This window comes from Sceloporus occidentalis, unplaced genomic scaffold, assembly GCF_023333645.1.
Source record: "Sceloporus occidentalis isolate IW3139 unplaced genomic scaffold, rSceOcc1.0.p SCAF_10, whole genome shotgun sequence".
In the NCBI taxonomy this organism is placed as follows: Eukaryota; Metazoa; Chordata; class Lepidosauria; order Squamata; family Phrynosomatidae; genus Sceloporus; species Sceloporus occidentalis.
This window is the reverse complement of record NW_028316990.1, coordinates 38,759,539-38,773,279: the sequence shown is the minus strand read 5'-3', so window position 1 is coordinate 38,773,279 and position 13,741 is coordinate 38,759,539. Positions and strand designations below refer to the sequence as shown.

General features: G+C 44.5%; 1 protein-coding gene across 5 annotated transcripts in view; it reads right to left on the bottom strand.

Moving 5' to 3' along the window:
• CLEC16A (C-type lectin domain containing 16A) overlaps nt 1-13,741 on the bottom strand; it is a 60,540-nt gene that overhangs the window by 31,312 nt on the left and 15,487 nt on the right. For all 5 annotated transcript variants that reach the window (XR_016282429.1, XR_016282430.1, XM_089539490.1 and 2 more), the window contains exons 11-18: nt 13,127-13,235; nt 11,226-11,326; nt 8,005-8,127; nt 6,027-6,136; nt 5,622-5,666; nt 4,595-4,645; nt 3,575-3,703; nt 2,119-2,239 (exon numbers count right to left, since the gene is read on the bottom strand). Coding sequence is in view for 3 of the 5 variants with exons in the window: in XM_089539490.1 (XP_089395616.1) it covers nt 2,119-2,239; nt 3,575-3,703; nt 4,595-4,645; nt 5,622-5,666; nt 6,027-6,136; nt 8,005-8,127; nt 11,226-11,326; nt 13,127-13,235 (789 nt within the window). In the remaining 2 variants the exon portion in view is untranslated. The remainder of the gene's footprint in view (nt 1-2,118; nt 2,240-3,574; nt 3,704-4,594; nt 4,646-5,621; nt 5,667-6,026; nt 6,137-8,004; nt 8,128-11,225; nt 11,327-13,126; nt 13,236-13,741) is intronic.

Below are 13,741 nucleotides of genomic sequence, written 5' to 3'. Positions count from 1 at the left end.
CAGGCTTGGGCATTCTTTGTATTTTGTGCCAGAGGCTGGCAGTCTTATAACCTGTTATGTTCTGAGGTCAGCAAGTGAAAATCTCAAAACCAAATCCTACCCACCCCACAACCTTGATTTACCATCTGCCCTTGCATCTATCAGTCTACTGGAGACAGAAGAGGGATGCTGTTATGGAAAGGGTGTGTGGTGAAGATTGCTGGGATCAATAATTATTATAGTTCCTGGTTCACAGGGCAGAGAGAGCTATAAGTAACAGCAGTTTTTTGGGCTACTGCTCCCACTTGCACAAACAGGGGCCACACATGGGCCATATGTCTCCAGCATTATCTGAAAGTGGAGCTGCTGCCTCTGAATGGGGAGCTGTTTCAAAAACCATTGGCAAACTGACAACAGTCTCCCCTCCCTTTCTAAACCCATGACTTTGCATAAATGCCACAAAGTAATTTTGAAGGCATTCTTCCACTTCTCTTGAATCAGCTGCCCATCCTCTTAATCCAGTGGGTGGTCTTCGAGAGATTTTGGACTTCAGCTCCCGGCAGCCTCAGCCATGTTGGCTAATAGTCTGGAATTCTGGGAGCTGAAGTCCAAAATCCCTTAAAGAGCACAGTTTGGGGACCACTGACCCTGGGTCCTTTAGCTTTGACACGTGTGTGTTTTCATGTTTTCTGCAAAATGCAGACTTCCAGATGTAGCAGGACTGCAACTCCCATAAACCCCAACAAGCACAGCCTATGGGAAGGAATACTGGGGGTTGATGTCTGGCCACATCTGGAGGTCTGTACTTCGCCGATCCCTTTATGATGGATGCATAAAAACTGTATACATGAGAGGAAAGGTGAGAAAAAAAACCAGAGCATCTGCTTTAACTCAGCTGCAGCAGCCTGAACATGTGCGGTGCCACAAGTCTCCTCCGGTCAGATGAACAGACTTTTCGGCTCGACTGCCTACAGCACCCATTATGCCGAGATAAATTTCTCTGAATTATTACAGTAAATATCACAAGACATTCTTCTATTAATACGTTCTGTGCTTGGCAGGATGGAAACAAGGGCACTACATTTCCTAGCATACACCAATTATTTATTACCAGAATATATCACATGGCTATTTTGGGACTCGCCAGTTCCAGTTAGTGTAACTGTGGGGCAACTGGGCTTTTTCATTGCTCACCCTCCTAAAAACAGAGAATAACAGAAACAGGAAACCAGGATCCCCTCCCCGCTCCAAACCAAGAAGGAAAAATCAGGCTTTTCTTCTCGCTCAAGTCCAGTTTAGCAGCTGTTCTTCTGGTTTGCACCATCAACAAAACCCAGCCAGCTAGGCAGCCATGATTACAATATAGCTCTGGGTGGCAAAGTAGTGCTTGAATGTTGGAGATTGGAGGGGAAGAGAGGGAGATGATGGTTCTCCAGTCAATACTGTGCTCCCATTCCTAAATCCACAAATCTCTCTTTTTAAAAGTCAACATTTCTGGTTAGTCACTCCCCATGAGCATTTGAGACAAAGCAAAATCCTAGGAACCTGGCGCATCATAGGCCTCTTTGCTGGAGTGTACCTACAGGGGAAGGGGGTGCTAAAATGAGGGCATGCCCCCCCATAAGGATTCTGTCCCCCCACAATACAACATTTTTCATTTCATCCCCAAATGTCCAGCACCGCAACAACTTATAACTTCAGTTAAGTGTTTGGAAATATGGTTTTGGAAACGCACATTTCCGATATAACACAAATCCACATTTCCAAAGCAATGTGATTGGGCAAAGCGACCAAGAAAATGTAAACGCAGCAAATGTAACGAAGAGTACGCGGCACGGATGGTTTTTGGTGTCTCACTCTCTGAAACACTTGAGACTTGAGGACTGAAAGAAAATTGCAATGAGGAGCACACTCATTTTGCACCACTCCTCCATTGTGCTTTGCTATGGATCACTCTTTGGGTGTGCCAATGTTTTTCCTTAGCCTTGTAGAGCATTCATCTCCTTTTGAAGGGAAAAGGAGAGGAGGCTGTGTTTTAATCTGTTCTCTCTTTGCAATGCTGTGTCTGGAGCCAACGGCCTTTCTGGAAAATGCAAGCCAGACCACCTTCCCCAGCAGCAGAGCGGATCAGCTACTCACTCAAGTCGAGGACGTCGTCTGTTTTAATTAAGTCCTCCTCTCTGGTCAAAGGCAGCTGCGTCTCCGGCTCCTCCTGGAGATGCAGCGACAGAGAGCGCATCATGAAGAAGACGCGGATGGCCTAAAAGACAAGAGAAGACAGAAAGAGGCTCAGCTGGGGAGGAAATACTGCACCTGGTTTTTAAAAAGACTTTTTAAAACTGTGAGTAAAGCATTGGTCAAACTACAGTGAATGCCCCTGTGCAACTTGAAGAAGATAAAAAAGGGACTCCTGGGTCTTATTTCCGTTTTTCTTATGCCTTTCTAAAAACTGAGTAAGGAACAAGTTTACCATTCATTCCCAAAGGCAAATGTGCAGCAATGGGAAAGAGGCACTCTCCATGCTGACCAGCAGCTGTAAGTATCAAGGGTTTCTCTCAGGAAGGATTACTTCGTAGCCCTTCCTGGAGAAACCAGTGGCTTTACCTCCTGGTGGTCTCCCATCTAGCAAAGCCAGATTCTCCTTATCTTCCCAGATCAGACCCAAGAAAGCATGTTCGGAAGCTTCTCAAGGCAACGGCTGGGTAAAAGCATTTGTCCCCATTAGTATGAAGCCCCTAATGGGGGAGTAATACAACCAGTACTCAGGCATCTTCCTTTAAAGAGCCCCTACAAGGAAACTGGCTCAGTTCCTTTTGTTCAGTGATACGTTAGGATGCATCCATGCGCCTGATTTAATGTACTGATAGCGCATTCTCACTTATCCTGAGGTCTTTATCCTTTCAGTGTACATGGAATGGCTCTATTTGCAGGAAAGAAGAAACAAAATGGTGGCAAGATCTATTTGCGGTCTTCAGGACGTTCTTGGAAGGGCCACTGAGCAAGCCTGCCTCTGAACTGTTTTTGCTTCCGCAGGCCCATTACAAGATTATTACTTTTTAATCTCTTATCTCACAGGGTTCAGTCACACTCAAGCAAACTTCTAGGAAAGGAAACGGGATCTTTTTTTTTCCTAGAAGGGAACTGATTGCTTTTAGAGGCAAGTCTGATTAGCGTAAAAAATGAATTCCAGAAATGTTTGGCTCTGAGATTAGTGAATGCGTTAATCCTCAAAGGCAGTTGCATGAAGAAGATTTCAAATGTACCTGTCCATTCCTTCTTTTGCAGCTTCCACACAAACAAACCCCTTTTCCCCCAACAGATGTGGCTTCAGAGTATCAAGGGGGAGAGAAAAGAGAAAGAAAACCCTGGCAGTGATCCCAGTGTGACTATCTCCTTGCTCCAAGAAAGCAAAGATTAAGAGGCAGTACAATGAGATGGTTAGAGTGTCCAACTAGAACCCTGAGGCGGCAGATTCGAATCCTTCAGTTAGTACTGAAGATGTTGTGAGGAGAAAAGGGGGCAGGGGAGGAAGAGAAATGACCTAGCTCTGGCCAAGGATGAAAACACAGCAATACCCAGCATGGTAAATACCCACCCTCCGTGTCCTTTCCACATCTCCGCAGGGCAGCCGCTTCACGAAGTCAATCCCTGTGAGGGGCGTCCCTGCCGGTGGCAGCAGAATGGAGGCATCCATCATCAAGTATTCCACATTCATGGGCTTCAGCTGGGAAAGGAAGCTCACACTCAGTGGGTAATGCAGTCTCTCCAGAAAACAAACCACTTCTCCTGTCCTCCTCCCTGTCCTCCTCCCCAAGTATTTTGGGGGAGCCTCCTGCTTAGAGGCTCATCCAAAATACTTCCCTACCAAGGAAGCAGCCCCAGATTCCTTTGCACCAGATCAAGTTCCCAGGTGCTTTGGAATCCCCAAAGTTCCCTCAGACACGTGCCACCTGCGGCACCAATCTTTCAATTTCATCTAGCATGCTGGGCTATTCTATTTGGCATATTTAGGCATCCTATGAAGCCTGTTAAGGCCGGATCTCAGCAACAGATAATTTTTCATGTTTATTAGTACACCGGTTTAAAGATTTAACAAGAGTTGTAGAATTCAGCCTCAGAGGATGGACAAAATATCTGTGCATCTTTGAACGTATATATATAGGTGTGTTCTTTTACACACAAACTCTCTCTCTCACTCACATGCAGAGAGCCTAGTTGAGCTATCCCCCACCTAGAGTGTGTCGGATTTTGTCGAAGCTGTTCCTTCCAATTGTTTCTGATTTATAACAACCCCCAAAGGCAATCCTATCACAGGGGCTTCTCGGCAGGATTTGTTCAGAGACGGCTTGCCACTGTCTTCCTCTGAAGCTGAGAGAATGTCACTTGCCAAAGACCATCCCCATGAGTTGCCATAGCTGAGCTGGGATTTCAGTCCTGGTCTTCTAGAATCCAACACACAAACTACTACACCACTCTGGCTCTTGCGTTGGACTACAATTCCCCTAATTTCCCAAGCAGCTAGTCCCATAATTTACTATTATTTTTTAAAGACACAGCAGATGCCAAGATGAGTCACTTTTCTATCTATCCACCCCGCCATTGACTAATTACTTACAGTCATGCTTCTATATTCATCTTCAAACATATCCAGAAAAATTTCTTCTCCCTTTAAAGAAAACAAGAGGTTTGATGATTTCCCCCTCCTCCACCAACATCCTTAAACCAGTCAAGTATTCAGCCTCCCACTAAAAAGGGGGGCCTTAAACCCATCTCATATTGCCCTCTTCCACATTCTTTGAGTGAAGCTTTTGACCAAACTAGGGGTGAACCAACTGGGACAGGCGTCAATTTATTTGAGTTTATCTAGCAACAGGCAATTAGCCTCTCCAGGCGAACATTTAAGGGCATGATATCTGTATCTCTAACTTGAATTTAAAAAACACAAAAATAGGCCTTTGGCCTGTTGGCAGGAAAGCAAACTATCTGACTACTTGCCTGGTTCGACTACTAGGATATTTCCCTGGCCCTTCCTGTTTTCTAGGCCTCGAAACAGGGGACCAAAGGGTCAAATTCATGCACAAGGCAGTTCCAGGTCATGGCATCTCATCCCAGAGGGGCTCTAGCTGTGCTCAGCTAAGAAATGTCTTCAGGAGAGAGTTAAACTCTGGAAGGACTGGCCACAAGACACAAGCCTCTCCAAGGAAAGTCTTTTCTTTTGACAGGGATGGCATCCTCTTTGTGGACTAGGCAGATGTGAGTCAACCGTACGCTTGCATTTATGGTTGCTGCAGAATTGGAATTCCTTTCTTCCCTCCACAGTAACCAAGGCCAACTCAGCTCCAGAAACACTGCCACACCCTACTTTCAAGCAAGTTTCTCTATGTTGGGAGAGAGCTAACATTAAACAGTGATCTTATGCTATGCTAAACCATGCAGGATGGGGATCAAGGAGTTTCATAATTGTGAAGGCCTTCTCCCTTGTCAAGAGATACCCAAATGCCCAGAGTTGAACTCTAATGATCTTTCCAGGGATGTTGTATGGCTACCATGTATATTCTTCCAAAAGAGTATTAACGTCCCCACTAGTTCCCTCTGTATTCTCTTCCACTAGGAAGACTGAGAAGTGTGAAACAGGACAATACCTTATAAAAACGTCGCACCAAGTGAACGCTTTCTTCTCTTGCACCCTAGACAGAAAAAGAAAAGTCTCAGTTCTCATTCAAGGCACTAATCCACAGAAGGGAGTTTGTTGTTCGCTAGAGGTAATAAAGACCTCCAAGGGGGCAAGGGGTGGCATGTGAATCCGCTGTGGTCAAAACAACATGGAATTTTGTGGCACCCTGAAGATGAAAAAGTTTTTTTATTGGAACTAAATAGTCTGTAACCTATAAAAGGTTGTGCTTCCACAAAACCAGTTAGGCTTTAAGGTGAAACAAGGCTCCTTGTGATTTCTAAAGACGCAGCTTTCAGTAAGAGTCAAACCAGCAGAAAGGTAACAAGAGAAAGATAACAGGTTAGAGATTTTTAAAAGAAACCCAAAGACTCACTTCCAGGCAGGCAAGGTGGACATCTTTTATAATGCTCCCATGTTTAGTCATCACGAGCTGCTTGAGGAGGATGCAGCTCAGGTCCAAGGTGGCCAAACGAATTTTGCCATCTGGAAAAGGTGAAAAGGCGGAGGAGAGTTAGGATAAAGACTGGTGCATTGCTGCAGTTCTGTGGGGTTGGGCAATATTGCAACTTAAAGGGCCGCAGGCAGAACACATCAGTTCCAATCAAGTTGGAGGATCTTGGCATTCTGTCAAGTTTAAGGACTAACAGGAAAATACTATTTTCCTTTGAATGCTAGAACACCAGAGAGAAACTGGAAAAGCCATTGTTTATATCTGTTTTCTGCAGAAGTGCCAAAGGGTATCCGACTCAGAGCCACAATATAAACACTTCCAGCTTCAAAATGGGAAAAAATATGGAAGGCTTTCTGTTGCCAGGAAGAAGTTTGTGGGTTATGAAAACACTCTCCAAGGCTGGATGTAGTCCATGTGCCAAACCTTGCTCACCCCTGGATGAGGCTGATAAGTTTCCAAGCAGTTGGCAAAGGCAGCACCACATACAGAGTGTTACAGTTATCCAAAGTGGATGCAACAAATCCATGGGTCACTGTGGCTATATGCAGCTAGGAATACCACGCAGGCATGTGGAATGGCATGGCAAAGGAGGACCATGCTGCTCCCAAACATTTTTCTTTCTTTCTTAGTTTAAGAGACTAATATCCCGTCTTTCTGGCTGTGGAAGAAGGGCCAGACGCTTCCAGACCCAGAGTGGAAATGCAGTTTAGTAGCAAACCAGGAACCTTTGGGGTTTTATTTAGGGGACTTTGGGGCCATAATAAAGTTGCTTTGGGTCACTTTGGAGGTATGCTGTTTAAATGACACATGCATCTCAAGAGGCCAGAAGTTGCGCCAAAGCAGTGCTCCAGTCGTTAGGACTGGAGCATGGCTTTGGCATGGCCTCTGGCCTCTTAGGACACATGCATCATTTAAACAGCATACCTCCAAAGTGACCCAAAGCAGCTTTATTTTGGCCTGTCTGTACAGGCCCTTTCTTAGCATTTGCCATGAAATACCAGACCTCTTTCTTTCTCCAAAATACCATGTTGTTGTTTTTTTGTCTCAAGCAATTGCCAGCAGTGCTTTGGTTCTCTGCTTTTGCCCATACGTTTTACGATTATTGGTTTATTACAGCATCAGCCTTTGGCTTTCCTCTTTATGCTTTTATTGCCATCAACTGCTTTGAGGTCATGCCTCCTAAGAAAAGCTACGGTATTCTGCCCTCAAATAAAGACAAGCTCTTAAGAGTGAAGCTCCTTCCAGCTCATAAAAGGCATCTCTTTCAACCAGAAAGTGGGCTGAGTCTGGCCCACATGGCAGGCCATCCTACATGATTTTTAGCCAAGAATCACTGGGCATCACAGCTGGAACATAGAATAAATTTTTAGGTGTGCCCTTGTAGCTTTGACAGCATTTTGGGGCAGGATGGTGGTGGTTTAACGCAAATCCAATTGTTATTTGTTGTTGTTTTTTCCATATGATTTTCTTTATATGAAAGAAATGGCAATGGACAGGGGAAGTGAATTTTCTTTTTACTAACCTGTTTGCATGGTTCTCATAGCTATTGGGTGGGTAGGGGGAGAGGGGTCACACTTTTATTTAGCTAGATTTGGATTGTCAGTCAGGGATAGCCTGGGAGGAATTAGTTGTTAGGGGCTCAGTTCTCCCACTGGTTGAATGTTGGGCCCCATTAGCGAAAGGGCTGGAAGGCTTCTCTGCTGCAGACCACCTGCCTCACCATTTACCAGAAATAAAGCTTATGTTATACTAGTAATTTCTGTCCGTGTTCAGCAATGAAGGAAGTGTTATGAGTACTGAAATGATCGTCTGTTTCAGTTCCAGCCTTCTCCCCCACTTACACCTTCATTTTATAAAGTGCATCCATTTCAGTCCTTCCTAGACAACTGTCACTTCCTACCTGGCTGGGCAGCATAGTTCATGATCCGGATGAGCCTTTCCGTAAGGACGTGATTGTAAGAGTTCTTCTCTTCTTCTCCCTGGGCTGAGAGCTGGATCCTTTCCAGTGTGACTGGCTCGATTCCTGCAAAGAAAGGAGAAGCCTTTACTGAAACTTCATGCTGGCTTGGCAGGCTATGGTTCTGAGGAATCTTGAATTAAAAAAACAAGGGTTGGGTGGGAGGTAGCCTCATTTGAGAAAGTACATACTTTGTTCCACAATTGCCCACCCAGCTTTGCTTTTTACAAAGACACCAGTGCCATTCATCCTTCTCTACCTCTGCCAGATGTCTGGAGACATGGAAGCTTCCGCATGTGCCTTCATGTCGCCTGTTGACTTAGGGAGACCCCATTAATTTCATAGGGTTTACTTTGGCAAAGAATACTCTGAGTGTTCTTTGCCGGTTCCTTCCTCTGAAATATAGCTGACAGTTAGCCATTGGCAGTCTTCCATCTACTTACTAACCAGGGCTGATCCTGCTTAGCTTCCAAAGGTCTGATGGGATCTGGGACTTTAGGGTATTTAGGCCACTAATTTTCTTTTACACATTTTGTTAAAGAGAAAAGGGACAACATCTGACAATGCAGGCAAAAGAGATGGGGAAGGAGGAGCAGAAATATATAGCACAGTTAGAAGCTTCTATGTAAAAGGATTGCGGTTAGAAAGCAAATTCCGAGATTCGAGAAGGTTGAAGACCAGTGCAGTAACACTACATGCACCTATGTATCTTGTGTAAGAAAGAAGATAAGTGGAATTACTGGCTTGTTTGATCATACGAGTAATTTAAAGCCATATTCCTGTAACACAGTGAGGCAATTTCTCAGAAGCCACTTGTTCCAAATACCATCTTCATTCAACAAGGCATACCCTACTAGGGGCCTTTTGTAATATTTAAGGACTGTGCGCGAAAGTGCATTGCCCTAATTCTGTCCAGCCAAAGAAACCTTTCTATAATGGAAGTAAGACAGCCTGCTCGAGTGTCATCTCATACCAAGCATGAACTCCGGTGGTGAAAGCATTTCCAGGAAAACCATTTCTGGTCTCTGCTTCACAAATTAGGGCCTGCTTGTTCCAGGCTTAAGAATGCTTTTGAAAATTGCTTGAAGCACAGTCTGTCCTGAGCAAAACAAGCTAGTCACAGCCATGATGCAACATCGATGGTGGATACATGGTTTATGGGATAGGATAACACCCTCATTATATTTGTAAAATATCCTATGTTTTGCCTACAGCCAAATAGCTGTGGGATTTTGCAAATAATGTACAAAGGAAAAGCAACAACAGATTATGCCATAGGTTCCTAGGAACTTTCAATCCCATTCAGAGGTTGGGCTCCAAGGCCACCTGCCACTCATCCCAAAGCTCAAAGTTTAGCAATTGTGCAGCTGAGGACAGGTGAGATAAAGCTATGTATGTCTTTCCAGACTCTGAAGCTTCGCACAGGCAAGTTTTCCAAAGGACCAGAGGTCAAAGGAAAAATGAAGATGTGCTTTCAAAACAGAGCATCTATTATACCCAGAGGGTGATGGTCAAAGCAGCTTCAACCACTGAGTTTAGTTGTTAAGCTCCAGAGGAATCCCTCTGCTAGAACATGGTTGGGCCTCTGTAGTCCTTTGGATTCTTCTGGGAGGGAAAGAGTAAACCTTTCATTCGCATGTGGTTCTGTGGGAAGCAATGGCCAGTCGGCTGATTTTAACCACTTAAACATCTGTCTTAGGACTGGCAGTGTTTTAGCAGCACAAAATGATGGAAGAGCTTAACCACCAGCCTTCTTTCTTCTTCTGAAACATTATTCCTTTTGTCTGCTTATTTTCCTTGTCACCATTTCAACCGTCAAAGCTGCCATCCTTGTGCAAACAAGCGAGCCAGAGGAAGAGGATCCGGAGAGCATTAATTTCAGCAACTGACAGGAGAGAGGCAGGTCAGTAGATCAAGGATTTTATGGCGAAGTAGCAACTCCACAAAAGGTAGACTATTTTATTCTCCAGCCACATAGGTTCTCATTTGAAAGCTGACACTCACATGGAAGCATTTGCAAAAAAAGCTCTGTCCATTTCTTTTTAAACCCACGTTTTATTTGCCATTATTTCAAGTGACACCCTGAGTAGTTATTTTAGCAGAATTTTGCCCTCGAGAGCCTGGAGCAGGATTCATCAGAATGACAAAATGAATTGTCTCCTGCCACTGCTTAGTCCCTCCACTCATATCTTTCAGCGGGTCCATTTTGCCACCAACTAGAATTATTGCAGAGGAGTCACATCTGCTCTGATTTCCTGGAAACCATCCATTAACAAACGGCCGGGCTTATATCACACGCTGGGTGCCCTCTGCAAGGAGAAACCCACGTCATCCAAAAAACCTTCATTCACAGAGCGCTCAAAACAATGGATGGCAGGAAATGGCAACTAAAATTCATGGGTCCTGGTCAGGGAGGGGAGATGGGCCTGAGACATCTCTGCCCGACATCCGGAGAGGACGGCCTCCGTGGGTCTCAGCAGGTCCTCTTGGGGTTTTTACTGGTTCTGCCAGCAAAGAAGCTGAAATAGGACAGTAAGAGCTGTACTTCACAATATGTTTATATGTTTGATCCCTGTCCCTTTATAAAATACCCTAAAGGCACTACAGCTTATCTGATGCTGGAAGCTGAGTCAGCCCTGGTTCGTACTTGGATGGGAGACTACCAACAAATCCCAGGTGCTGGAGGTTCTATTTCAAAAGAAGGAACTGGCAAAACCGCCTTTGAAGAGGATTCCTTGCCTAAGAAAACCCTATGGAATTTGCAGGGTCATCATAAACCCATAGGCAGCTTGAAGGCATGCACACACACACACACACAGACGCACTCCATCAATCCTCTCTTCACTCCTCTCTCTTATTCACTCATGCACACATATGAGGACCACCTTTTGATCGTTCTCTCACTCCTCCCCACAGGCCCAAGTCCAAGTTTCCCACAGCAGCCCAGACTCCTTTTGAATCAAAGGAAATCCTGTGTGTAACCTGGAGCTGGACCCACAGCAGGCCACTCAACCAAAAGTAACCAATTTGCAGCTTGCGAACTGTTTATGTAAGATGGAGTTATACAGCGTTGTGTTCTAGGCCGTAAAGTTTTTCCATTCAGGAGAGAAGCCAGCTCACAAAAGCCAGGACCTTGGCGACGCCTTCCAAAGGGAGGGCCTTACCTTTATTGTGGGACATGGCATACAGGAGGCACAACACAAACAGTGCGTAATAGTCGAACTCTGCACACTCCAGGGCGTGATAGACCATATCAAGAAAAGGCCTGGAAGAAATAGAACTTGTAGTAAATTCATTCATTATTATCTTACCGTTTCTTGTGTACCTTCAAGTAGTTTTCGACTTATGGCGACCCTATCTTGGGGTTTTCTTGGCCAGATTTGTTCAGAGGAAGTTTGCACTGCCTTCCCCTGAGGCTGAGACAGTGTGACTTGCCCAAGATCACTTTGTGAGTTTGCATGGCTGAGATGGGAATTGAACCGTGGCCTCCAGAGGCATAGTCCAATGCTGAAACAACTACGCTGGCTCTCACATCGTACCATTAATGATTACCCATGATTAACACACAGCCTCCGCCATGCAAAGTGGTTTACAACAGGACAGGCCCCTTTTGCTATGTAAGGAAGAGACCTTCTCCAAGGGGCCAAACCTTCACTAAAAGGAAGCTGAAAAGAGGTCTGTCACTAAGATTACCCCTTTGAGGAGGCCTTGCTGAGAAACACTTGATGGCTTAAATTCAAAAGGCAGCACACTTTGGACTGGAATGCGTGCCAGGCATTGGCCCAGTGTGCATTTCGTAACAGGAGAGTGTTATACTGTTTTGAATTCCAGCTTGCTGAGAACAAAGAACCATGCTGGTGCTGACCGCTATGCTTTTTCCACTTGGCTCCTCTCACCAGCGCGAGTAGCTGAGCAAAACAAGGACTTTCTATTTGTAATGTGCTTCACATGGAATCTGAGCTAGGAACTCTGGCTTGCTCCACTACTAACAAGACAGAGCTTGCTCATGACTTGGTTTGCAGTTCTTGCCTGTATGCCATTCACGGTAAACCAGAATTCAAAATGATCTTGGCTTATCTGTGACATACAGATGTGGCCATAGTGCAATTGAGGCTACAGATTACAAGCCGCTCTGTTTGCTGCCACTACAAACAGGGCCAGTGTGGTGTTGTGGTTTGAGCGCTGAACTAGGAATCTGGGAGACTAGGGTTCGAATCCCTGCTTGGCCATGGAAATGTGTTGGATAACCCTGTCAGGTCATTCTCTCTCAGCCTCAGAAGACGGCAATGACAAATCTCCCAGGAATAAATCATTTCAAGAAGACCCATGATAGGTTCACCATAAGTCAGTAATGACTTTAAGGCACATAACAACAATGAATTCATCAAGGCATCATTGTGTTGTTTTTATGGCATTTTATGAAGCATTTTTAACTTGTTACTTTAGAAAGCTTACATTTTAAGTATTTGTAATTTATCAATTTAATGGTGGGTTTTTATGGAGCAGCCCTGAAACCCTATGAGGAAGAGTGGGGTACTAATAGAGTAAATAATGAAATAATACACTCAACAAAACAGCAATATCATTATAATTATCACTATTCTGTTGGAGCAAATGGGGGCCTCCTTGGATGTGCAGAGGAAGCCTTGCCCAAGGCAAGCCAATACAGGCAGGGTGACTAGTTTCTACACATCCCTTTAGCATCCTTGAATTTAAACACAGAGGTTCTACTGTTATGTTACAGTATGTCCTAAAAGAGATCATGATTACAACAGCAGAGCAACCGAAGGAAGCAGAAGAATCCATAAGATTTGGAAGAAAATGGCTTGGGACTGTTAAAGGGGGGAAACTGCTGCTATTTGGGAAGCTGAGAAAGCCCACAACTTGCTCTGTGAGAGCAGAGAAACATTCAGTCCTGCCCTTTGTCCAGTTACCTGGAGAAAAGAAAACCACTGAGATGGAAGCAAGTGTTTGCAAGTGTATACAGAGCAGAGGGAGAAAGCATTGGAAGAATGAAAGAAATTACAGGAGAAGCTTTGTTCGAGACGGCAAATCTTCCCCATACCTGTTCCAGTTGGACATTTCCGTAGAACCTGCGCTCTTTTCTTCATCCGTTATGTTTTGCTCTGTTACAGAAATCAACTTGCATCGCTCCATGATCACCATCTCAATTTCTGGGAAGGAGGGGAGAATGACAAGGCACATGTTTAGAGAAAGATGTATTTGCTAGACAAAGTACAAGTTGGCAGGTGCTATAGATGGAGGGGTCACCAGCAGCTGTGGGCTGTTATTTTGGAACTCTGGCCAAGACTGTGTGGCTAGGAAGGCCTTAATCTCTCCTAGCTTGTTCTCAAGCAAAAGTGTACATTTGGCATCACTTAAAACAGGTTTATCAGGATCTTGGAAGAATTGAGGTTTGTTTTTTAAACTCAAGTCTTGGAGCTTAACACATAGTCCACAGAAAGGGATCTCTTGTGCCCTCGTGACTCTTAAAAGACTGATATTCCAGTACAGGAATGATAATCTTTTCCCTATCTGTGATGCGAGACTTAACAACACTTGCAACATTCAAAAGAGTGATATATTGATGCACCCTACAAATGGATTTATATTCAGATATTTGGTCTGCTTTATAGATCTGTATCAATAATGATTTTTCTATTTTTAAATCTTCTTAGTC